A 27,983-nucleotide genomic window follows, 5' to 3' on the forward strand; every position below is an offset into this window, starting at 1 on the left:
AAGAAGACAACTATATCTTCACGGTTGGGGTGTTGTCTGTGTCCAAATCTTGGTGAAGGGACGTTTCACAATTCTGTAGAAGATTTCAGTCTTTTTTTGGCAAATGGATATAGACGGAGTTTATCACTAAATGAATCACTGTATGGACTGTGGATATATGTTGTTCTCTAGCATCTAATTGGGACTTTATTATTTATTTTTTGCAATTGTCTTATGGTTTCTAATGTATGGTGATAGGTCGTCTATCAATCTAGTTGTTTATGATTAATACGTTTTACACTTGTTTTTAATTAATGTTTACATTCTAGCGCCCCTATTATTACCATATTTTCACCAAGAAAAGATAATCAGCTTCTGATGTGCCCTTCACATCCCAGTGTCATACAAGGAAGCTGCCATTGTGCTTGGTCCAACCCTTATCTGCACACTGACTCCTAAGGGGGTGAACTCATCCCAGATCAGAGTATATATGTGATAGTGACAAGTTGCTAAGCCTGCCAATCCAAGCAATCTCTGTTCCCAGCTGTAGCGGGAGTCAACCTCCAGTACAGCCCTGGTCACATAAGCTGTCAGTAAGTGATCTGTCTGTGTAGGGTTGTGACATAAGACGCCCTTCAGTGCTGGAACCATTGAGTTTAGAGTGGAAGTAATGTGACACCACATGTGGCACCATGACAGTTCCTATTATTACGGAGAGCTAAGCAAACCATCAATAGATCCCTATTAGAAGTGATCTGTTACAGGAGAGCTGCATGGGGGTTGGATCAGATCTCCCCTCACAACATTAAAGTAGTATTAAAGTCTCACAATTTTTATCCTAATACTAATTTCTATGGGACAGTTGAGCATGGTACATGACATGTTTGCTTTCCAGAAGAGTGTTTAGTTCCACTGGCCTCCAGCTTACTTTGAGCCATTTCCCTGAACTTCCAGTCAGAGGGCGCACATTATAATCTTTACATCATCGCCATCACCATTCAGTAATGTCTCAACAGGCACTCTAAGAAAAGCCATTGAAGAAGGAACAGAGGGCTTAGGAACTTAGGTCTTAGGGACTGCCCACATATTAGGATACAGTATAACCAGGAGCCCGCATGTAAGGGTGGCTCCAGGGGACCCTACAAGGGGACGGAACCACCAAGTGGACCCATGTTTCTCAGGGTGCCTTCTAAGCTCCACTGCGATGTCATGAGCACAGAACCCAGTCTGCCATGGATCAGGCTCATGAGTTTCCATGGTGCAGGTAGGCTGACTGCAAGACCAGCATCCAGGAGAAGATGGAAGTTCTCCTCCCCATCCTCCCTCCCTCTGTGGTGCTACTGGAACGTAATGGTAGGGCACTGATGTGAAAAAGAGACTGTGTGATCGGGGGGCTCTTTGGTGGGGGCCTGTGTGAACATAAGGCTCTGTGATGGAGGAATGTGTGATTTGGAGGACTCTAATGTTATAGGGAAGTTCTAATATTTAGGGAGAACTCTGACATGAAGGGAGGATTCTGATGTAAAGTGGGTATTTGAAGGAGGATCTCTAGTGTGATGGGGAATCCTCCCAATTTTAGACTGCCTTCAGATTTTTTTTACCGGGAGTAGACAGTAATGGAGGAGAAAAATATTATAAGGCTGACTTATGAAGAAATACAACGAAGGAACTATGTATGCTGCTATGTATGGTTTTTCATACCAAGGAATTAAAAACACTTTAATGGCAATGCCCCAGCAAATACTTTGGGTGCTGTGAATGATGTACATTTACTGTGTAAATGTCAGACACTGTAAATTACTAATCAAAATCTGTGAAAATGTCTCCGCCATACTCATTTTTATCCATGTAAGCCTGATTTTTTTTATTTAAGTACATATTCTATTATATTTCCTTTTGGACCATTTGGGGTTCCACTTGAGACCTTCTATATTTATCAAGTTGACTGCCACTGATCTAGAGTGTTCGGAGTCACTCTTCACCAGACTTCTTGAAAAATATCTTTCTGCCTTCATCTTACAATGGCCTGATTATTTGCCGCCATACCGAATAATGTTGTTCGCTTTAGTGGCTTGTTGATTTGTATAGCATGTATGAGCCTTGATATAGATGTACTCTTTGTTACTATAGCTGAAAGTAGGCTTTCTACATATACCACTAATATTGAAACATTATTTATACTTTAGCTCTGTGAAGCAGCCTTTGTTCTGCTCTGAAAGCCTTGCTGATGGATATCTAGGATGGATGTATTCTGCTATAAAGTTTCATAGTACTTCAGCCCTGGAATCACTAAGTACATGCTGATTACATATTACAGATTCACGTGCACTTCAAGAGCTTTGTGCTTGAAATGCCATCTATTTCACAGCTGAATAATATGCCATTTTCAGACTGAATTACAGTAAATATAGTTGTCCAGAGTTAAACAATTTTCATAAAGAACAATTTTCATAAAGAACATTAAGCTGACAAGAGTCGTCATAATGTGAGTGGCCCACTATTTCTAATATACTGGCCATAGACCAAGCAGTTCAGACTGTGAAAAGTCCTATGTTCTTCAAGTTTCATCTGGCAACGTTGATAAATCCAATGGCAAATTGCTGCTATGGCAGCTCTGGTGGCTGTTATGGAGTACAGGAACAGAGAGATGTCTACTACAAGAGGAAATGAGTATTATGGAGAAGTGGTGTCAAAAAATTATACCATTGGAGAGTATCAGCCCAATAGAGTAATTTGAAGACATTGAATGTGTTGTAGGACTTTAAATATACTTCAAATGATTATAACCACAACTAATACAAAAAAAACTCCTTAAAAATATTACAACTTTATTTGAATGTTTAAAAACATATTACACAAAAGTACACAATTTCTAATTAGACACCAACTCTACCAATGCAGGTAGTGAAAAAAACATAAGTATAAAATAATCAAAGTCCATATATTTTAGGTCGACACTTTTCACGAGATGGCCCACTTCCTCAGGACCTGGATCTCACGTAGACAGAGTAATCACTTAAATTATATTGTACCCAATTCTCTTGAATTTGGCCATGGGGCATGCACCACAGATTGCGTAAAGGAGGTATATAGATCCTAACATGCCTCGCTGGCCCCTGGGAGAACCACCATGGGAGATAAAGATGTCGAAAAAAAGAGATGTAACATGGAAAACATGCAATTCAAAGATCGAAGCCCACAAAAGTTGTATCAAAAGGCCTGGGGAATAAGTATCAGTGGTATAAAAACATCAAATATGCCTTGTGTGGTGTGATGCCATTTTCTTTACACCATGCTGTCTTTGCTGTCTGTCTCCACTGAGGAGATTTCTTTTACCTCCTGCTTTGGTGAAATAGTACCATTGACCACTGTCGCCAGTACATGTGCCCCTTTTGTAAGATTTCCCTTTCATATTCTGGTGACATCTGACATCAGGAACAATGAGATTAATGCTATTAACAGGCAAAAACATATCAGAGATTCTAACCATTCCCCCTCCACCCAAAACCAGTAAAATGTTTTAGCAGAAGTTATTTTTTTTACAGCTTTATAATGCACATTATTATAGAATTCTTGTAACGTCAGTAATACCTGAACTGAGCAGGGGTTTGCTAAATGCTGAACGATGAGTAAATTGTTTAGTGATTGCTGCAGTAAAAGTGTCAGGATTTGCTATAGCAGTGTTAAATGTCATTAAATGCAATAGGTGCAGATGTTAGGAAAATGCACGGTACAATGGGATCCTAGCACTCACAGAGGATTAAAGTATATTTAAACTCAATACACAAAAATATTATATACAATATCTCACAAAAGTGAGTACACCTCTCACATTTTTGTAAATATTTTATTATATATTTTCAAGTGATAACACTGAATAAATTACACTTTGCTACAATGTAAAGTAGTGAGTGTACAGCTTGTATAACAGTGTAAATTTGCTGTCCCCTCAAAATAACTCAACACACAGCCAGTAATGTCTAATCCACTGGCAACAAAAGTGAGTACACCCCAAAGTGAAAATGTCCAAATTGGGTATATTAGCCATTTTACCTCCCCAGTGTCATGTGACTCGTTAGTGTTACAAGGTCTCAGGTGTGAATGGGGAGCAGGTGTGTTAAATTTGGTGTTATCACTCTAACTCTCTCATACTGGCCCTTGGAAGTTCAACATGGCACCTCATGGCAAAGAACTCTCTGAGGATCCAAAATAAAGTATTATTGCTCTAGATAAAGATGGCCTAGGCTACAAGAAGATTGCTAAGAGTCTAGGTTTGGAAAAAAGTGCGGTATAGATGGCAATACGATATTGAGTACACTTGGTGTTCTGCTCTTAGTGGCATTTACTTTAAAAATAAAACCATAACCAGACATTGGTTATGCCCAGTACATGGTAAATTCCATAACAACTTAGTTTGGTGATGAAAATAGGATAATTGTCATATTGCATCATACAAAACTTATTTTACAAAATGTTATAATAAAATGAAACCCCTTGACTGCACTTAGAAGAAAACACATTAATCATTTTGGCTTTGCACATCGACAGCGAATAGATTAAAGTGAATTTGTCACCTCAGAGTCAGCGAGACTTGTCACATGGAGCCAATTATTCAGCGGTTTGTTGTTTATACAGATTTGCAAGTTACGTATTCAGAGTAGAGCAAGGAAAAGTGAAGTCTTGGATCAGCACTTTAGATCCATTTATATAATTCTATCTTGTATCCTTCTGTCATTATTTCATGATAAAATCACACTTTGCTGATCTTACAGCCCATCACTACCGTAAATGTGTTTCATGTTAAACAGGTGGCACAGAGTTTAGACAGCTACCTGACCAGCAGATAACCTTACTGGGTAGGTGTGACTGTACAGACCTGATTAGAGTGCCAACTGACAAAATCGGGCAAGAGGTGGGCCATGCAGGGCTTCCCTTGACATGGGGTGTTGTGGGTGTAACCTAAATTACATGCTTATTTGTAAAACAATTCTATATTTGTAATATATAATTAAAAAACTGTTTAAATGGTGTAAATTGAAAGTTGTATTCAACTTATTTTGTTTCTTAATTGAATACTAATAATATAACTTGCTTGTATTAGATTTTTTTCCCTCCTCAAAGCTTTCTTTTTAAACTGTCCCTGCTACATTACCGTTCTATGTTTGCCCCCATGCCTCCAGGACCTATGGTGTCCTGTAGGAATCCTCTTTGTGTGTTCTCCTTCTGGGACTACAAATGTACATGCAGCCATTGAGAGTGTGGCAAAGACAGACAGCGCAAGAGGAATGTGACTGAAGCCTAGTACACACAATGAGAATATCAGACGAATGATTGCTCCATGTTTTTGCATGCTAGTCTCATATGGAAAACCAATAGGTTACTAAATTTACGAAAATTCTCATAAGACAGAATACAACTTTGGAAGTGATGTATTGTATTGTAATGTATTCTTTTGTTTCCGAGCATGCATGGTTTTTGTCACTCGATTTTTTTTCCGTGCAAATACTGTACTAATTACACGAAAATTCTTTGTCCTGTTATCTTACAAGAAAAATGTTTGTGCTTGTCCCTTTGAATATTTTCTCGGGATGGGCTCTCGAAAGCTATGTATTAAGGAATAGATTATCAGATAATCCCTCCGATTGCTTTTTTTTCTTACGATATTCTCATCATGTGTACGCACCATGATACTGAGGAACTTCACCCCTCTTCATGGTTAATTTTGCTTTTGACTCCATATTAGCTTGTGCTTGTGGTTGAGCTCAAAAAGCATATTCACCTGCACAGCAAACCCAGAATTGTTCTGCTGTGATCTGCAATCAACTGCAACATGTTGGGTCCTGAACTGCCATCTCTCTTTCTGATGTCATCGGGAGCCAGTTGTGGCTTCTAGGTTCTTGTAGCCAGCCTCTGCCAATTCTGTCCCTCCTCCACTCACTCTCTGTAAAATAAAACCTTATGGAAATACCTCTTTTTTTTGTTTTTCTTTGCTATCACATGACCATGCAGCTCCTTTCTGAACTCTCTCCGCCTCCGGCAATGTCTACAGCAGGGTACACCGCCCAGTGACATCACAGCTTTGTGTAATTTATCCCTGTTGTTGGCCCTCCACATTACAAAGAGGAGCTGGAGCTTTATGGTCATGTGAGAGCATAGTAAACTGATTACTAAGGTATTTACATTTCAGTTTATTAGAAATGTATGAAGGCAATTGGGAAGTAACATTTAAAAGTTGTTTTATAGTTTAGCCTTTTGTTTCACTTTCTATGGTCACAGCACACACTTTCATTTTATTACATTAGCATTGTAATAGCAACAAAAACAATGGGTATTTATGACAATCCAATAGAAGCTTACTTCTTGCCTGTCTGCTCGTCTTTACTCTACAACCTCTTAGATTACCTTTCATGCTGCTTTGCAGCTTCTCCTCTGTTGTCTACTTTCAATTTGTAAGGACTACATATCCCATGGTACCTTGCTACCTGCAAGCAGTGATTCCTGTACTGACTCCGTCTCCTGAAAACCCCTTCTCTAAGCACCTCTGTAGTCCAGAAGACAGTCTCTGTGAATTCCATGACAGCAGAGCCTACTCACACGTCATAGTGAATAGGTGTCATGAAATTCAAAGAAATAAATGTGTGGGGATTCAGATTAATAGGATGTATGCTAAAACGAGAGATACCATGTACACTATATTGTCAAAAGTATTGGGATGCCAGCCTTTACATGAACTTTAATGGCATCCCAGTCTTAGCCCTTGTACACACGGTCGGAGATTCCGACAGAATGTTTCATATCAGACCGTTTTGTTGGATATTCCGACTGTGTGTGGTCTGCCTCGGACTGTTTCCGTCGGAATATCCGACGGACCAAGTTTTCCAACTTGCCGGTAACATTTTCCGACAAAATGCTCCTAACGGACATACTCCGATCATGTGTAGCCTACTCCGACGGACAAAGTGCCACGCATGCTCAGATCAAATTCCTAGACCAAAGCTATTGGCTACTAGCCTGAACGTAGTCCCGTCGTAACGAAATAACGTCATCACATTATGTACAATCGGATTTTCCGACAATTTAGTCTGACTTCCGGACCTCTTCTGGAATTAATCCGTCGGAATTACTCTGACGGATTTAGTTGTTGGAATCTCCGACGTGTGCACAAGGTCTAAGTCCATAGTGTATATCATTAGACATTTTGACCAATAGTATGCTTTTAGTATAAGAGTGTATTAGGTCTAATATGCTGGAATGACTGAAACACAAGCAGCTCTATAGAATCTGTTTGCTGTTAGCTTCTTTTCCTAAAGCGTTACCATGTTGAATTTTCATAATATATTTAAAGCTCCTAGTAGTATTTATTTTCATTTTAAGAATGTGGTCATGCCAGGCTCTTCACAGGCTCCATTCATAGAACCCTCATGCAGCAGTGCAGCAGCAGGTGTTTTTGTGCCTGAACATGTGAGTTTATAGAATGGGAAAGAGAACGCACTTAAACAGAGAGATGTCAATTGTCAGGCCCAGCAGTGAAGCACAAAAGCAGCACCTTTGTTTGTGTTTCATGCCTATTGTAAAGTGAATACAAGCTAGGAGCACAAAGCCCATAGTTTCTTGCTGTGAGCAGGCCAAACGTAGCTCCGGGTCAATAAAACATCCCCTCTTTTCTCACAAAGCCCTAGTGAACGCATGAATGACACTGACAACCCACAATATTTTCCTCAATAGATTCTGTAAATTCTTTCCCACAGAAGTCAACGAAAGGCTCAGTTGTCCTGGACTACGTATTCCGTCATCTAAACCTTGTGGAGATTGATTACTTTGGGCTCCGCTACTGTGACAGAAATCATCAGACGGTGAGTGACTTTGGACATTCTGCCTGTCCAACCATAACGTTTTTCTCTGTGATACCCATTGTCCATATGTACCTCAGTTCAGTTAAGGCTTCAGGAATCTAAATATATATATTACTAATAGCACCTTGTCATATGTTCTGTTTCTTTTCAGAAATGTACTTGCATATTTCATTTAATATATATATTGCATTTCACGCATCTAAATACTAAAACATATATGTAGTTTTGCAATGGGTGAAAGCATTTAGTTCTTATGCAGCCAGTTACACACCTCTTCTGAGAAAAAGGACATCCACCCTTGAATCTTGGAAGAAGTACCCGGTATCTTGGTTGAGCAGGATAGCTTCCATGAAAATTACATTGCTTCCTTACTTGCTGTCCCTGTCTAGATGTCATTGCATATTCCAATGTCAATCCAGCAGGCATCTCAGGTTTATTTGGCATGATTCTAGGCTAATAGTCTTTAAAAAGGTCCTATTTCATACCAAGTCCAAGAGGAGACTGGCGATTCCACATATCATTTAGTACTATTAACCATCACAAATCGTCCCTCTAATTTTGGTCAACATTGAAGCATATTTGGTAGTGCCCATGAAGGTTCTATGGTTCACTCATGGTCTATGGAATCATTTTACAAGTCCGGTGCTCAAACATTCATTGAAAATATGGGATTTTGTGAAATATCCATAAAGAATATTGTACCATATGCCCCCTTGCAACCCTCACTAACAACCCCTCTTACCCCAGGATATGAAAAGCCATGTGGATTCTCATTGTAGACCAGAGCAGGCCTCTTTTGGGCATATAACTTGCTAACTTTTAATATCCTAAGCTTCTCTTTGTTACCATCCTTGTATCATGCTCCCTGTGCAGAAATGTATTGATATATTACATTTCAAAACTACATGCAATCTGTTTTGAAACATACAAATTTGCCTCTAACATATGTATGCCTTTACAAACCTCTCTCCAAAGGTTTAGTATCCTCAATCTATGGTTCCTTTCAGGAGAGTGACTTAGTACAGTATGTCTTTCACCTTATGTTTTCCAATGGAAAAAGTATTTGGGTAGTTCCCTTGGGTCCCATTAGCACACTGAATGCTGAACTCATCATTTATTGAGGCCAACTATAAATGATTGCTTAGATGATATACGGTACCCCATAGATTGGTTCATTTGTTTGGAGAATTTTGGACTGTTATCTACAGGGTTGTGGAGCAGCTGGCACTTTAGTACACATATGCTGGGACTGCCCAAGAATCAAAGAGTTTTGTTTTTGACTAGGATGTTTTCATTTATACTGTTCCCCCAGCACCCCCAAAAAATCTCAATGAAGCTGAATGGAGTTTTAAACCACTTAACTGTATTCTCGACCAATTTAGTCTTCTAACCGTCATTTTTGCACCTGCCAAGCAGGCCTTGACCAGAATATAGGTCTAGTATCCTGATGGTTACACGGTTTAAACAACAATTTTTCTGGTACCTGTTTATTGAAAAGTTGGATCCCCCCCCATGATTAAATAATTCAAACAGATCTGGACAATTTCACCTTATTTGGTGCCAATTTAAACTTAACTGGTGTGTTGTGACATCTGTGTAGACTAGTAAACTTCAGATTCTATGCTGTTGATCTGTATCTCTGACTGACCCCTTAGAAGACCCCAGATTCCATGCCCCTGATATTTATTTTTGATGTGGTTGTTAAAAAAGTCTGTACACAGTTTTTTTTTTTTTTTATGGTTGTGGGTTCTGACCTCTTTGCTCAGGAAGTGTATCCAGTTTGCTAAGGGAATCCACATATAATTTTCTGCAAAATATACATTTTTGTTTTATCTATTTATTACAGGTACTTATATAGCTCTGTCAATTTACGCAGCGCATACATCACATCAGTCCCTACCCTCAAGAAGCGTACAATCTAAGGTTCCTAAACAGTGGCAGCTGGTGGGTTCTTATTGGGGGGGGGGGGGGCAAACAAACAACGGGCACTTACCTGCTCGTGTGGCGGGGCTTTGGTGTCCTCTCTTGGTCTCCTCTCCTGGAGTGCGGGCAGCGGCGGCTCCAGTGTCCACTCCTCAAGCTTCCTCAGCCATGTGCCTCTTCTTACACCAAAGCGCTAGGCATCCAATTGGAAAACAGGTTTCAGGACCTGCCTCCTGATTGGTGTTGGCTTTAGTGTGAAAATAGCAAAAATTCATTCCTTATCGTCACACAACTGGGTGGACTCGGAGAGCAATGCTCTGTGCTCCGAGGCCACCTTTTTTTGAAGCCTATTAGAGCCTCTGACTCTAATCAGGTGCTCCAAAAAACACCCACCTTGCATTTGAATCCATGATCCTTCGCCCTGATATGTAGATCAGGGGGCCAGACACATGGATAAGGGGGGCAGTGCCCGTGCTCTCTCTATGGACGGGCTGCCACTGTTCCTAAATCACATATATACACAATCTAGGGCCAATTTTGACAATTTTAATCCAATTAACCAGTTCCTGACCAGCGCACACCGACGTACGTCGGCAGAATGGCACAGGCAGGCAATTATTATAACAAAAAGTTAAATATAATGCGTTTTTTTCAAAATTGTCGCTCTATTTTTGTTTATAGCGCAAAAAATAAAAACCGCAGGGGTGATCAAATACCACCAAAAGAAAGCTCTATTTGTGGGAAAAAAAGGACGTCAATTTTGTTTGGGAGCCACGTCGCATGACCGCGCAATTGTCAGTTAAAGCAACGCATTGCCGAATTGCAAAAAGTGGTCTGGTCTTTGGCCAGCAAAATGGTCCGGGGCTGAAGTGGTTAACCTATTAACATGTGTTTGGAATATGGGAGGAAAGCGGAGTACACAGAGAAAACCCACATAGGCACAGGTATTGTTAATGCTTGATTCTGAAGCCACTGGTGAGACCTTTGCCCTCGCAGTCACCTTGGTTTCCCATTTGAATGCTTGTGAGACACCAAAGACACAGAACATGCTTGCTCATTACTGAACAGACAGCAAGGGAAGACACAGGTCTTGTAAAGTGTATATTAACCCAATGACTCCTGAGATAAACACCCAAGGGCATTAGTGCTGTGCTCCATGTTCTATATACTGTACATATTTGTTGACACCACAGGGTCATAGACTGTACTGTATTTTTTAATTCTGTGAACATGCTTATAGGGAAGGATAACACAGGGATGCTTATTCATTGTCCAATCAGCAGGCTGGGGAGAAGAGATAACTATGGAAGTAGAATGTCAGCAGTGATTTTTTCCTGTAGTTATATCCCATGGATCGTCACCCTTTGATAGCTGCTATGTGATACAAGGCCACAGCTGTGCTCTGGCGCTGGCTGCTGAACAGAGCTTGGTGGAGGTTGGGACTGTAAAATCACTTAGGCTACCGAGAAAGCTTAGGTTCACTCTAGATTGACTAATGGCTTTGTAAAGTATTTCAAAAAAACTTTATATGAGAATAAGCCAAAGCTTAAGCACATCTGTCTAACTTAGTCCCCCACCAAAACCCCTTTCACACTGGGGCGGGGGGGACATTGAAGGTAAAACACTGCTAGTCTTAGCAGCCTTTTACCGTAATTTTAGTGGCGCTATTCTGTCGCTAGTGGGGCTCTTTTAACCCCCCCCTGCTAGCGCACATATAAAGGGTTAAATGCACCCGTGTAGTGCCGCTGCGGAAGCGCTTTGCAGTTGCTTCTGCAGTGTTGCCCATTGATTTCAATTAGCAGGAACGCCCCAAAGATACTGCTTGCGGGACATTTTTTAACGTCCTGCCAGCGCAGTTCCCCAGTGGGAAAGCACTCAGGCTTTCACACTGGGACTGTAGGGGAGGTGTTTTTCAGGCGCTTTACAGGTGCTATTTTTTAGCCCAAAAGTGACCCTGCAGTCACAATATCCGGTCTCCCACAGAACATGGAAATGCAATTATTTTAGTAAATATAACCTGCTAAATACCCTTTCTCATGAGCAGTATATAGCAGTCTTGTGACTTCTATCAGTGTCCAGCTGAGCACTGGTTAAAGCATGTAGGAGGAGTTTTCACTCTCCTCTGACTGCCCTATAATGTTGCATATCCCTGACCCTCTGTCTGGACAATGCTGATTGACCCTGTGCTGATCACATGCACCCTCCCAAACAAAAAACTTTTTAGCAATACACACCAAACTGAGCAGGTGCAGAGTGCATCCTAGGGTTCTGTTCTATCAGCAGATGCATTGGGGACAGCAAAAGAAGGGGAGGATCAGAGAAGACAGGATCAAACAGCCTTTTTACACAATGCAGATGATTAACCCCATAGGTTCCACAGTGAGTATAACAAACATGATTTATGGCATATGCAGACCGATTTTACTGTTGTGGGGTTACTAACACTTTAAACATCTCATGAAAGAATCAACTGTCTAGCATGCATTTTCCTCAGTTATTGTTTTTTGTCTCAAAATATTGAAACTAGAGCCAGTAAAACATGTACATGTTTGGTTGGTCAAGCATGCCTGTTTGATTTGTGATAATCCAGAAAAGTAATCATTCAGCTGCTGAATCTTCTGACCACCATCTTGGCTTTTTCCTAAGACAACAACATAATTAAAGGAATTTGTCATCATGATAACTATCTGTCTGAAAAGCCTACACATGCTATGGCCTTCTGCAAAATTCTAGTGACTTTAAATTCCAGAGGTAGGCCCATCCCACTGGAGTTGAACAAGTGCTTTGTTGCCCTGATATTTTAAGATCAGCCAATGCCCACTCTGCAGAGTCAGATCATCCACAAAGGAACCTACCCAAAAGCCTAGGACCAGGTGGATGCCCAAAGGGCCAGCTACAGTCTTCATTCTCCCGCTGGGAGATTGGACAATTGGTCAAAGCTGTGCACCTGTCTGTTACTTCTCATAGGAAGATGCACTTGTAGATACTTGGTGTCTGATGCATATTGGGTGGCTTCTCTGTAGCAATTGCAAGAAATACAAGAAACAGAATCTGCTACCTTTTCTAAGGCCCAATTTTGCCCAAATCTATCTCAGCCACTCATATCATCAGTTATGATGGTAGATTTACTCCCAATATGTCTAGATCCAATGCACAGCAGCATTTAGATTGAGGAGTCAAGGGCACACATTGCCACATGTCAGGGCTCTATTATATTACATAGTGCTGTTTCTTAAATAAAGCTTCTTCACAGGAAGATAGAGGAGTGATAACCTAATTGCTCCTTCTTTGGCTAATCATAAAAACCGGCGGGTCCTAAACCAGGCTGTTATTCTCAAATGCATTGTAGTCTGCAGGAAGGTCTTATGGCCTGTCTATGCTATCTGTAATGCCGCGTACACACGATCGGACTTTCCGGCAGACTTGGTCCGGCAGACCGGATTCCATTGAACAATTCGTTTGTGTGTGGGCTCCAGTGGACTTTTTTTCCCCAAAAGTCAGAAGGACCTAGAAATAAAACATGTTTCAAATCTATAAAAATCGGGAAAACCGTTCGTCTGTGTGCTAGTCCGACGGACCAAATACGACGCAAGGGCAGCTTTTGGCTATTAGCTATTGAACTTCCTTGTTTAGTCCCATTTACGTCATCACATTCAAAACTAATGTACTTTCGAACAGACTTAGTCCAGTCGTGTGTGGCCATGTCTATTTAGTTCAAAAAGTCTGTTGGACATCTGCCGAAAGTCCATCGGGAAGACCGTCGGACCTAGTCCGTCGAAAAAGTCCGGTCGTGTGTACGCGTCATTAGGGGGCCTGAATCATAGGAATGCCATAACAAAATGATGAATTATTTTCCAGGGAAGAACGCTCATTTACAATTTAGCTGTATATACTGTATAACTATTTACCTGCATTTCTGCTTTAGGAGAGTTAGTAAATTTAATGTATATTTTCAAGTAATGAAATGTCTATAGTTGTGAGTTATTTTAGTCTTTCAGAAAGCTTTCTTTTTGTGAAGCGATGTGCAGAGCGATGAACTGTGGCACCCTTCCAGATGTTTCCCTCTTAGAAACAAGATGGACAGGAAATTCAATTGTCAAAGCAATCTATCATATGTTTGCCTGAAAAGCATATGGCTAATTGTGTGGAATTCTAGCCATGCTTGATGTTGCAGGGCATCTGAGGAGGCCTATTATTTGCATGATGATTAGCCATGTGCTAAAGGCTGCTTATTTATCATAGTGACAGTTCATTCTGTGCTGAGTCATGGGATTTCCCTGCTGCGCCCTAAAAAAATCGACATGGGTACTCATTTATTTATGAATGTGTATTTAGCCATTTACGTCAATCCTTTTCCTTGAAGATGTTTCCAATGTAATGTTTTAGGGCTGAAACGATTAATCGATAATGAAAATCGTTTTCAGCACTCACCTTCCTCCCTGCCTTTCAGTCCTGCCTCTGTCTGAGTGTTACAATCCCCAATACAATCCCCTGTGTACAAGCCGACGCCTCTGTTTATCTTTCTCATAGTGGCGCTCATGTGACCGGGCAAGTCCACCTCTCCCCTCCTCTCCTCTCTGCTGATGTCAGCGTGGTATTCTCAGCTCCTCCTGCTTTGCTGCCTTGAGGAAAGAGAGAGAGAGGATAGAAGCAGGTGGTCATGTGAGCGCCGAGCTGCGATATAAGGTAGCGACTTGCTTTTTTAAATACAGTAAGTGAGTGAACTTGGCAAAGCATTCATTTTGGTATTTCTGGGAGGACAAGTGCCCCATCATAAGTATTTCTGGAGGGAAAAACTAGTGCCCCCTCATTGTTGCTCTCGGGGGGGGGGGGGGGACAGTGCCCCATCATTGTTGTCCGGGGGGGGGGGGCGGTAGTGCCTCACCATAGGTATTTCTGGGGGAAATAGTGCCCTGTCATTGGTGTTCCGGGGGGGGGGGGGGGGGGGGATAGTGCCTCACCATAGGTATTTCTGGGGGAAATAATGCCCATTGGTGTTTCAGGGGGGGAGTGCCCCATCATTGGTGTTCCTGGGGGAGGGTAGAACCCTATCATTGGTGTTCCTGGGGGGGATAGTGCCCCATCATTGGTGTTCCTGGGGGGAATAGTGCCCCATCATTGGTGTTTCTGGGAGGAATAGTGAACCATCATTGGTGTCAGTTTGAGGTATACACAGACTTCTCCCATCCACAATCCAGTCCGGAGCCACCACCTCTCCTTCCCACACTCCGCTCCAGTTCCTCCAGCCCACTTTGGTCTGGTCCCTTGCCCCAGCCCACTCCCCCCCTTTTGGGTCTGGTCCCTTGTCCAATCAAACTCCCTTTCTATTGCAACCCCCTCTGGTCCGGTTCCTCTCCCAAATTCCTCTCTTCCAAACTCCCTCCTTCCCAACCTACTCCCTCTAACGCCTGGTCTCCAAACTAGCTTCCTCCCTCCCACCCTCTAGTATAGTCCCCTCTCCCATTCAGGGCCAGCCCCCTCACTGCATTGTCAGTAATGAATGAGGAATTTACCTTAGTAATTATGTTGTGATGCAGTTTGAGTGTAGCACTCAGTTTTTTCATTATTATTTGAAATAAACGTAAACATTTTTTTTAATGATTTTATCCTGTTGATTAATCGAAACACTAATCGGCCAACTAATCGATTATGAAAATAATCGTTAGTTGCAGCCCTATAATGTTTATACCATAATCATTCACACACATATACCCAAACACATTTCTGAAGCCGCGTACACATGATCGAATTGTCCGGCATACTTAGTCCGGCAAACAATCTGGCGGATAGTCCGGCAGATTTTCTACCGAACGGACTTGGCCACACACGGATGCACGGAAAGTCCGGCGATTGCTAGCGCAATGACGTACAGCACGTACGACGGGACTAGAAAAAGGAAGTTCAACAGCCAGTAGCCAATAGCTTCCTTTTCATACTTGCTTCTGAGCATGCGTCATTCTTAGTCCGCCGGACTAGCATACTTACGAACGTATTGTCTGCTGAAAAAGTCAGCTGAAGCCCACACACGATCAGATTGTCCGGTGAAATGCAGTGCGCCGGACAATTTGATCGTGTGTACGCGGCATAAGAGGATCTTTTTTGAGCAGCAAAGATGCCTAAGTGCCCTTGAAAAGGTGCAAAAAAGCACAAAAGAACATAAAAAAGCATGAAAAACCTCAAAGAAGCTCGAAAACACACAGAATAAATAGGAAAAATTAGCAGAGGGGAATGTTTGTGAAAAAAATGCTTTGCTCAAATAAGCTTAAAGAAGCTCAAAGGTGCTCAAAGAAGCTCAATAAAAATGTGCAAAAGAGCCCAAAAAAGTACAAGCTTCAAGCTGAAATAAAAGCTCAAATGCCTGTAAGTCCAGGTTCACACTGTGAACTCACACGATTTCACTCCCACAGTCAGTTGCGATTTCGGCCACGATTTCAGAGACACACTCGTCCCTGTTCTGCCTCTCGTGCTCGCGATCGCGCGTGGCTGGCAGTCATCGCGACCTTCAGCCACAAGCATCGGAACCCCCGCTGTGCAGCAGGCACGAGGGCGTCCCAATCCTGTGAGCCATCGTATAACTACGAAGGTTCGCAGGACCGTGCCGATCTGCCACAGTAAAATGACAGCGGCTGGTCGGCAAGAGGTTAAACTACTATAAAACATATCCAACAAAAAAAATTTAAAAATCGAATTTCTTCATAAGTTTAGGCCAATATGTATTCTGCTACATATTTTTTGTAAAAAAAAATCCCAAAAAGCATATATTGATTGGTTTACACGAACGTTATAGCGCAGTGATGGCGAACCTTGGCGCCCCAGATGTTTTGGAACTACATTTCCCATGATGCTCAACTACACTGCAGCATGCATGAGAATCATGGGAAATGTAGTTCCAAAACATCTGGGGTGCCAAGGTTCGCCATCACTGTTATAGCGTCTCCCAACTATGATATATATACTGGAATTTTTATTTATTTGTTTTTTATACTAGCAATGGTGGCGATCAGCGACTTATAGTGGGACTATGACAGGAGAGCTACTATGCCGCCATATAACTATGGTATGTTATGCAGTCGGCAAGTGGTTATACAGACTTTTGGCATTTTTTTTCTTCAGCCTATATAAGCAGCTCTATGTTAACCTCTTTGTCCATGCACATTAGGGCTTTTACAGGCATGTTTGCAGAGGAGCATTTTAAGGAGGAAAAAAAACAAACATCATAAGATAAAAAAACATAAACGCACTTAAATGTGGTGCTTAAGAGTGTTCGGCATTTTCAAGTGTACATTGATTATAGTGAAAAATTAGCAAAGGGGAATGTTTTGGAAAAAAATGCTTTTAAAAGCAAATGCCCATAAACGCTGATAAACTCTTGTGCAAGATGAGCCACTATGAGCAAATGTGCATGGACCCTTATGCCCCATACACATGGTTGGAAATTCAGATGGAAAAAGTCCGATCGGATTATGTTGTGGGAAAATCCGATCATGTGTGGGTTCCATCTGACTTTTTCCGTCGGATTTTCCGACGCACAAAGTTTGAGAGCAGGATCTAAAATTTTCCGACAACAAAATCCAATTGTTTAAATTCCGACAATTCCGATGGACAAAGTGCCACGCATGCTCAGAATAAACTAAGAGACGAAAGCTATTGGTTACTGCCCCGTTTATACTCCTGACGTATGTGTTTGACGTCACCTCGTTCCGAACGATCGGATTTTCCGACAACTTTGTGCGACCATGTGTATGCAAGACAAGTTTGGCCCAAAATCCGTCGGAAAAAATCAGACGGATTTTGTGGTCGGAATGTCCGACCGTGTGTATGGGGCATTAGAGTTCTCAAAAATGTGTTACCAAGTCACATGATGTATGGGTGGATGTGCTCCGCCTCTGCCATCCCTGCTTTAAGCTGAATGCACGCTATCCACCATTCAGAAGATTTTTTTCCTTCATTTTTTACCAAAACCATATAATATAAGGTCAAACCTTAAAGTGGACAATCAGTAATCTCTTAAACTTTCCATCTATTAAATTGTCTGCCCTTGTTGTTTTAACATTTTTTTTCTGCCAGTAAATACCTTATACGGCCCACTTCCTGTTTCTTGTCTGGTAAAGAGCCTAGGCATATGATATCATGTACAGCTCTCTCTCACTCTTGTGAGAGTTTGCCAGGAAGGGAGGGGGATGAGTCATAAGTGGGCCAATGAGAGCTTCAGGGCTGGAGGAGTGCCTATGTGTGTCTGTGTAAATGCAGGAAGTGAACAGGCAGCTGCTTCAGCTGCCCACAGTTAAAATGGATGCAGCCATACTTAGTGGAGGGAGATTTCTGCAGCATATTTGGCAAGTACAGAATCACAGTATATATAAAATAATATGCAAAGTGGTTGGAGGGAAGCTTCTAAATGGCAAAGATGTTTTTATTACAAATTATGTGAGCAGACTGCAGTTCCTCTTTAACCACTTCCCAACCAGCGCACGACGATGTACGTCAAATGAATGGCACGGGCAGGCATATTGGTGTACAGGTACATCCAATATTCAATGCCGCCCTGCCATCGGGAGCGCGCCGCCGGCGGCACGCTCCCGCGTTGGTCGGGACCCCTGTGAGTCCGGTCGCGGGACCCGCGGACTCGATCGCCGCGGGCATCCCCGCGATCGTCTCACGGAGCGGCCGAATGGAGGAAATGCCGTGTAAACAGCATTTCTCCATTCTGCCTAGCAACTAGTGACGCTGATCTCTGCTCCATGTGATTGGAGCAGAGATCAGTGTTCACTAAATGAAAGCCCAACCCCCCCACAGTTAGTAACACACCCCTAGGAACACTTAACCCCTACACTGCCACCCACTGGTTAACCCCTTCACTGCCAGTGTCATTTACACAGGAATCACTGCATTTATATAGCAGTAATTACTGTCTAAATGACAATGGTCCCAAAAATGTGTCAAAAATGTCCGATGGGTCCCCCACAATGTCGCAGTCACAATAAAAAATCGCTGATCACCGCCATTACTAGTAAAAAAAAAAAAAAAAAAAAATTATTAATAAAAATGCTATAAAACTATCCCTATTTTGTAAACGCTATAACTTTTGCGCAAACCAATCAATAATCGCTTATCGTGATTTTTTTTTACCAAAAATATGTAGAAGAATACGTATCGGCCTAAACTGAGGGAAAAAAATGTTTTTTTTATATATTTTTGGGGGATATTTATTATAACAAAAAGCAAAAAATAATGCGTTTTTTTCAAAATTGTCGCTCTATTTTTGTTTATAGCGCAAAACATAAAAACCGCAGGGGTGATCAAATACCACCAAAAGAAAGCTCTATTTGTGGGAAAAAAAGGACGTCAATTTTGTTTGGGAGCCACGTCGCACGACCGCGCAATTGTCAGTTAAAGCCACGCAGTGCCGAATCACAAAAAGTGGTCTGGTCTTTGACCAGCAAAATGGTCCGGTCTGCAAGTGGTTAAGAGTTTCAATTTGTGTGCAATCAGGCAGTCTCTTGCACTACATGGTTTTGGTGAATCTAATGCCGCGTACACACGATCGGACTTTCCAGCGGACCAGAGTCCGTCGGACAATTCAATCGTGTGTGGGCTCCAGTGGACTTTTTCTTCCCATAAGTCCAGCGGATCTAGAAATAAGACTGGCTTCAAATTTATTTGAAGCCGGACTCGGCTTTTAGCGGACAATCCGTTTCGTCTGTGTGCTCGTCCGACGGACTAAAACCGACACTAGGGCAGCTATTGACTACTGGCTATGAACTTCCTTATTCTAAGTCATCACGTTCGAATCCGTCTGACTTTTGGAGTGGTCGCATGTGGCCAAGTCTGTTCATTTGAAAGTCCGGTGGACCTCAGCTGCAAAGTCCATCTGCTGGTCCGCCGGACCAAGTCAGTTGAAAAGTCCGGTCGTGTGTACATAAAGGAAATGAGGCAACAAAAGTTGTATGGTGTGTATGGGGTCTTACTGTAGACATAAGCAAATCAACCTTGTGACAGATAAATAGTGCATATAAAATTTAAAAAAATATATTTTTTTATGTAAAATACAGGCATAAGTAGTGATATTTGTTTGACACACCACTGCTGAAAAGATAAGTGTGCCTTTTCATTGAGCATTTGGAAGTCCCATTAGAAACGATGGTTTCCTTCATTTGTTCTGCTTCCCATGCTTCATGCTGTAAATGTTTCTGCTGACAGTTTAATTGTCATTTGTGGCACAGCATGATTGTACAGCCTGAGTTATGTCAAAGTTCTTGGCAAAACCGACAATGAGGGTCACTTCCCAAGTTGATTGCACTCTGATGGCAGATAAACCTAGCAGAAACCACTTTAGCTTTTCAACTTTGGAGCAATAAATACCTAATCACAGAACTGTTTCCTAGTTCATAAGAGTACCATGACATTTATTTGATAAGGCAGTACAAAGAGTTGCAATGAGGTAAGGCAGTCATTTAGATTACATTTTTCAGACATCTAAAATCTGTAGAGTCTTGGTTGCAGAACGGTTGTTATGAGTTACCTGACTTGCCAACTGTGATTTGTTACTATATAGGCCCATATGATATTAGACTGCCCAGTAGGACTTAAAGAGACACTGTCATCAGACCATTATTTCAATAACAATCTTTCTATAAAACTATATGTGTACAACGATATGTCCTGTTTATGTATGTTTGGTAACCGTACAAGCCTCTGCTTTGTAGACACTCTTAACCCCTGAGGCCATTGCTGGGAGCCTCCATCTTGTTTGATGTCACAGCACCAGGACACTGCTACATAAAAGGTTGCAAGTAAGGCTTTAAAATGCTTGCTTGTTCTGTGGTTTTACCTGCAATGTTTGAAGTTGGTGACAGGATGCTGATACTAGTATAAATTGCTATGTGACATTTTAAAAATAGGATGCACAATGATTTGGTGCCAGAATTGTCTATCCTTGCACCTAAATAGCACATTGACAGGAGCCCTTGTCAGCAGCCCATGCTACATTATACAAGGCTCAGCCCACCTCACAAGGATTAAATGAATGTAGAGAAAAGTGGTCTCTAGATGTCCCCAACTTGGATAATGATGACTGAGAAGATGTCTGGGACTATCCTTTTCAGCAATTGGTCTTAGCCAGAGATAGACTTATCCAATTCAGGATCACCCACCATTGTTACCTTACCCCCGAGAGGCTAGGTTTTCAACAGTCCTTTTGACCCCATGCTGGTGATTTGTTGTCCCTAATGCTGGTTTTCTGGACTTGTCCAGATATAAGTAGTTATTGGTCCCAGATCACGCAAGCTATTTTAACTCTCACTAGTGTCCAAATACCTTTGGCCCACTGTCTGCCTGCTAGGCTTTGTGGACCCATTGACCTCACGAAAGGCCACTAGAACACTGCTAGGTTTGTTACTTTATTATGCAAGGGAAGCGATTGTGCTTCAGTGGCGATCCCCTGCTTCTCCAACCCTTTATAAATAGAAGTTCCTAATAAACACTGTCCTACCACTATACAAGCCCACGTATAAAAGTAGAGGCTGCCTTACCAAACTTGACAAAGTCTGGTTTCCTTGGGTGGAGACACATTGACCCAGGTCTGACTGCACACTTTAAGGATACTTCCTTGTGAAACCACCTCTGTGATATTTAAGCTCTTTGTTGTGAATTTGTAATTTGTATGAGGAAAATTAAAGACAGAACTTAATATTTAGAAGTGTAGCAAATGGAAATTTTGATGCCGAAACCGAAAATTCAGGATGCACTTGGCCGAAAACCAAAAATTACAGTTTTTTAAAAATATATACATTTTTATATATAATTGTATTATATTTGACTTTTAAATTAATATCATGAATTTAAATAAATATGAATTTATTGTCGGCCATTATTGGCACCTTTAACACAAGAAAAGCTCAGAGGAGATCTGGTGCTAGAATTACTGCCCACTGTGCGTGCGTAACCGACACCTTTGCGTGCGAGCGGGGGAAGATGGGAGCACTCTACTTTATTTTTTTAAATGATTAATTAATGTATTTTTTTACATTGTTGCTTTATTTTTGTATCACTTTCATTGCTGTCACAAAGATTTTAAACATCCTTGTGACAGCAATAGGCAGTGACAGGTACTCTTTATGGAGAGATCTGGGGTCCCAAATCCCTCCTCTGCACTTAAAAGCATTCAAAACACCAAGATCTGTGTTTTTGAATGCTTTTGATTTTTCAAAACTGGCGCTGATGGTTCTTGTGTCAACTGAAAGTGATGTCATGTCGTCGCTTCTGGTTTACTGTTACAATCCCAGCTTTGCTTGGCTGTCCGGCCAGTTGGCGGATGCGCCAGCTGGCCGCTCGGGTCTCCTGGTGGGACGGGAGAGCCCAGGAGAGCTGCGGAAGTATGTCCCCTCCCACTGCTTGTAAAAGCAATCGAGCAGCTAGTAAGCTGCTCTGATTGCTATTACAAGAGAGTTGGCCGCCCCCCTAAATAATGCCACCCCAGAGAAACACTGAGTTTGCTTTGTGGTAAATACACTCCTGCACACAGCTTTTGTCTAAATGTGAACAGTAGAAGACAATAAACTGATGCTCTGTGTTGCATGTGTTTGCAACCCAGATCATACTGCACAGACACCAGTCTGGGCATTCTTTCCAAGGGATTATACAGAACACCTACAACAATAATGAACACAACAAGTCAGCTGAGAACACCACAGCAACTTAAGCTGTCCATACACTGATTATTTCACTAGTGAAGGATATTTAATCAGTGGGTGGGCTTGTCAGCTCATTTCCACCCAAAAATGATACAGCATCCTCATCCAGTCAGATGTAGGTACTATTTGGGAATTCTAACAGCCAGTGATGGTGGCTGTCAGAATACAATTGCCGCAGCAGGAGATTCATCCATCCATGCTGTATCACATAGATGAAGGAATCTGATTTCTTTCAAATAGTCCACAGGCTGAATCTAGATGTGTATGACCAGCTTTACTGTTTACCGTTAGCTAAAAGTCCTGAGTCTTGGGTGAGATTCAGTCAGTGGGTCTTATGGGAGATTGAGCATCTGCAGAGACGAAATGTGCCTGCTGAAATGCCCTTCAATAGTCAGAGGCACACTGTGGGTAAACTAAGGGGACAAAATTACAGAGCAACCCAGTTTTCCACTAAGCATCAGAGGCAGAAGCAGATGGAACACCAATATGTGAGGCTGCCATAATGCTTTAATTTGAATGCTGTATTTCTCAGCATTGAGGGCACCACTAATCCCAACCAAATCTCCAACTCCATTTGCAGAAATGCAACCTTAAACTTGCAAGGAACCTCCACTATGCTTCATTGTTGCCTGCAGACACTCATTATTGTACCACCATACAGCCCTCCGCAAACAAATTACCTCCTGCTACAATCAAAGATTTCAAAATTTGACTAATCAGCCCAGAGCACCTGCAGCCATTTTTCTGCACCCCAGTTCCTATGTTTTCACGCATAGTTGAGTCCCTTAGCCTTCCAGGTCAGAGGTATGGCTTTTTGGCTGCAATTCTACCATGAAGACCAATTCTGGCCAAACTTCCCAGGACAGTATATGGATGTACCTGGGTCCCATTGTTTCCCGACAGTTGTGTGCTGATGGCACTGCTGGACCTCTTCCAATGTCAAAGGGAAGTATGATGTGTCTTTCATCTGCTGAATTACGTTTCCTTAGCTGACCACTGCGTCTACAGCGCTCAGTGTTGCCCATTTCTTTGTGCGTCTTCAGAAGAGCTTGAACAGTACATCTTAAAACCGTAGTTTGCTTTGAAATCTTTGCCTGGGAGAGACCTTGCTGATGGTGTATCTTGTGTCTTGTTTAGATGCTTAGTCTTGCCATGGTGTATGGCCAGGGACATGAAACTGTCTTCCACAACATCACCTTCATAGCAGTGTTTGGCTGTTCTTCACCTAGTTTTAAGCCTCTTACACATCTGTTTCGGTTTCAGTTGACTGTGTTTCAACCAACATATGAAATTGATGATCATTTTTTCCTGCTTGGGTATAATTGGTTGAACATACACCTGACTCTAATGCTACAAAGTCCCTGACTTTGTGCAAGTGTACAAGGTGTGCAAGTGTAAAGCCTTGCACACATGATCTGATTTTCCAATGGAAAATGTGTGATGACAGGCTGTTGGAGGAAAATCTGACCATTTGTATGCTCCATCAGACAATTTTTGTCGGACTTTACGCCAACAAATGTTGGCTAGCAGGTTTTCAGATTTTCTGCAAACAAATGTCTGTTGTCAGATTTTCCGAGCGTGTGTACACAAGTCCATCGGACAAAAGTCCAAAGTACAAACACGCATGCTCGGAAGCAAGGATGAGCCAGAAGTGGTCGATCTTGAAAACTAGCGTTCGTAATGGAGAATTAACATTTGTGATGTAAAAAATTATGAAATCTTGAAATGCAGCGCATATTCTCTTCTTTAATGGTATAATAATAAAGCTGCTTTGCTGGTGATACTGATGGTGTTATTGCAAACAAATTTTCAAAGGGTTTTTTTTTCTAGTGATATCAAGAATAATATTATTATGCTTTTTTTATTCTTTGGGCAAGTTAACACAGCACCATTATCCCGTAGTTTTGTAAGATCAAAGATACAACTATATTGGTGTCCCTTGTTAATTTTACATTGTATTTTTTAAAATGTAACTGCCTACTCCCAAACTGTCATTTGAAGTAAAACGCATAGCCAATTATTATTCAACACTTTTTTTTATTGTGCATTAAAAAAAGAAAACAAATTTGACATGATTTCTGCCAATAGAACTTAACCAAAAAGTGCATTCTATGCATCCAAAAATATAGAAAATATACCAAATGAAATCATTATTATTCAACCAAAAAATAAAATAAAAACCTCATGCATGTGTCCTGCTTCTTAATATAGGGGTTCAACAATGCCAAGAGTTGGTGAAAGCAGAGGTCCGTCATCCGGAGATAATTCCGAAAAACATCTGGATTATTCTCCTGGAGCTCCCACAGCATCGGCCTATGACATAATTGGTCACGATTACTAAAGAAACCAATTTTTGGTCCAAGAAATCCTCCTCTTGTTCCTGGACTGGACTTGGGTCAAAGCAGTAACTCCAAGGCTAATAATAAATAACACATTATCTCCCCCGATTCTGCAACATGTCTGGTTTATGAATGGCCGAAACTGAAAAGCACAAAATGAAAAGCGCCAACTGAAAAGCGTGAATCAACACTCACCAAACTTCTACTAACACAAAATTAGCAGAAGGAGCCCAAAGGGTGGTGCTAAAGACCTGAAAAACCACATAGTACATCACTTTGTTGGCCAACAATTCCTTGCCGTTTGTATGAAAGACAAAATACAGGCACACGCCTTTGGACAAAAGTCCGAGTTTTTTTCTGTGGAAAATCCGATCGTGTGTACGAGGTTTTATGCTACAAAATCCCTGACTTTGTGCAAGTGTACAAGGTGTGCAAGTGTAAGAATTGATGCTGGTTTGAAGCCAAAGGGTAGTCACACCAAATATTGATTTGTTTTAGAATTTTCTTCTGTTCACTCACTTAGCAATTTGTAAATTGATAAAAATAAACAATTAAAATATATAGTTTTTGAAAGCATTCACTTACATATTTATACTGCTTTGAAGTCTTGAGTAAGTGTATGCTCATTACACAGTTGCGGTGTCTTCAGACCCTGACAAACAGGTATTAAGATAAATGAATGATAAATAAAAGTTACAGGGTGCATTTATTTATCATCAATTCTGCCTCTAGATTTACCTGCAGTGGGGAAAAAATATATATATTTTTTGGTTGCTAAATAAGAAAAATATCAAATATAAAAAACACAAATTTCAAATACATGTTGGTACTGTCTACTCTTCCTGCCCTGGACGCAGGACAACAGTTGCCTTGTGCTAAATACGTGGAGCGCTAATTGGTTTCAACAAAAGGTCAGAGACCTAGCTGTGTCTGTAAAAAATACATTGCACATCTCCACTTTTTTTCACCTTCGACATTTTTCAGACACACGAAGTAAAAATATTCTCTTTGCTATGGGAAGTGAGAGAGCAGCCTTTCTTGATTGGTCGCGGAAGCTCTTAAGCATGCTTATGGCTAAAAAGAAGTATCATTTTTATTTTTATGCTTTAAATTGCCTGTTTCCTAAAGCATACATTACCTTGCTTTAATGCTTGAAGTGGCTCCCATAAATTCAAAAAATCAGATCATTTTTTGTCCAGCTTAGAGATTGTTAGCAATGGAAATCTTTTCAGGGTTTTATAAGGCAAACCCTCAAGAAATTATTTTGCTAAATGATATTTTTTCAGCCAATAAAGTAAGTATTGCAATGGACCTGGAATGAGAATGAGCAAGGAGCACCCAACCTCTGCCAGCTACAGCTGAAAGTTTCTTAAGGCTCAGTGAATGTGTTTCTCTTGAGGGCATAGAGCCATACGTAGAAAGATGCCATACCAGCAGGGCTGTCAGATGAGCTGTACAGCCACCTGATATTAGACAACCAGCAAACAATACTGGATAATGTCTGGCTGGAGGCTTATGGAATTCAGATGCAGAGCTATTCATCTGACGTGTCAGGACATTTGTGCTGCAATCCTTAGTAACCTTTTTATAGTCATGTGTATGAATATTGTGTGCTAATAGGGAGGGGACAGGACGGACGTTCAGCAGATGGCCTGTCAGGAAAGAATCCCATACCATCCCAATACCGATCTGGTATCTTTACATGCTGTTTGCCTGATGTAGAGTGGCGCACTGACGCACCTATACTATGTGACTACCCCATGGGGGGGGGGTTAATAAACTGTTAAAACTTTATTACACCATCCAGTCCTTTTTTACTCAACCTAAGTATAGTGCTGACTGGTCCAGGAGTCTGGTTAAAACTGCAGAGCCCCAGAGTGGGTTCACAAGTGTGTATTGACTAAGCTTAAGACCCCTTTTACACTGAGGCGGTTTTCAGGCGCTATAGCGTTAAAAATAGCACCTGCAAACCGCCCTAAAACAGCTGCTCCATTCACTCCAGTGTGAAATCCCGAGGGCTTTCACACTGGAGCGGTGCGCTGGCAGGGCATCACAAAAAGTCCTCCACCGCTCCTCTGTCGCTCCTCTGTCGCTCCTCCACTGCTCCTCTCCATTGAAATCGATGGGGCAGCCCTGCTATACCGCCGGCAAAACACCACTGCAGGAGTGTTTTGCGGGTGGATTTAACCCCTTTTCGGCTGCTAGTGGGGCAAAAACGACAGTAAATCGGTGCTAAAACAGCACCACTTTACCACTGATGCCCTAGGCAGCACAGTGTGAAAGGGCTCTAAGTGCAAAGTCACATGCTTAGAGGTGAGCGTTTAATACCTAGGGGGGAGCACCTGAGTGTGATCACTGTGCTTGCTTTGGATTATCTACACGGCAGTTTCCAAATCGCATGCACTTTAGAAGCACTTTTGAATGGAAATAATTGGATGACACATATGCGCATAGAAGCACTTTTTATTCATCTATATGTTTTAGTGGATTGAGTCCACTATATGCTTTTATGAACACTATATGCTTTTATGAACAGTAATTTTGATATAACCAATCACCATATGGATGCACGTTATAGCACTTTGTACTAGTGTGATTATTTATTTTCATTTATATGTTCACTTTTAAATATTCATAACTATTTGTTGCACTATTGTGACTTTTTACAGTGACTAGTTACTGGATGTATCACGGTGTGTGATTCACGCGCATATTTGCACTTTGGTTATCACATATATATATAATGTGAAGAGTATAATGAAAGCGCAGCATATATATTTATTTATTTTTGCTAATATACAGACATTTATATGAAAAAAATTGTGTCACATGAATGCTTTTATTTTATACTGTATTGTAGAAAAATGATACATTGTGGTCAACATTTTCCATTTCATTATTCCTTATAATTGGGTCCAGTGACTTGGTAAAGTATATGGAACATTGCACAACAGGATATAGCAGATTTACATTGCTTTGTACAAGAATAATAATTATCAGGGCTTGTGATTGATTGTAGACAGCTAAAATGTTACTAAACCCAGGACCCTGCATTCAATATATCTGGTCTCCCACAGTACACAGAACATGGAAATGCAATTATTTTAGTAAATATAAACAGCTAAATACCTTTTCTCATTAGCAGTATATACAGTAGCAGTCTTGTGACTTCTATCAGTGTCTGGCCGAGCACTGGT

The 27,983-nt window shown here is 41.4% G+C and overlaps 1 protein-coding gene across 2 annotated transcripts in view; it reads left to right on the top strand.

Annotated features, from left to right (window-relative positions):
* Window positions 1-27,983, top strand: part of EPB41L4A (erythrocyte membrane protein band 4.1 like 4A) — a 385,559-nt gene that overhangs the window by 99,482 nt on the left and 258,094 nt on the right. Inside the window, exon 2 of one of the 2 annotated variants that reach the window (XM_077462290.1) lies at window positions 7,728-7,832. The exons of the other annotated variant lie outside the window; for it this stretch is intronic. Within the exon in view, the coding sequence (XP_077318416.1) occupies window positions 7,728-7,832 (105 nt within the window). The remainder of the gene's footprint in view (window positions 1-7,727; window positions 7,833-27,983) is intronic. 2 annotated transcript variants of the gene reach the window in all.

This window comes from Lithobates pipiens, unplaced genomic scaffold (genome assembly GCF_037356315.1).
Source record: "Lithobates pipiens isolate NorthernLeopardFrog02 unplaced genomic scaffold, aLitPip1_a1.2 Scaffold_3, whole genome shotgun sequence".
NCBI lineage: Eukaryota > Metazoa > Chordata > Amphibia > Anura > Ranidae > Lithobates > Lithobates pipiens.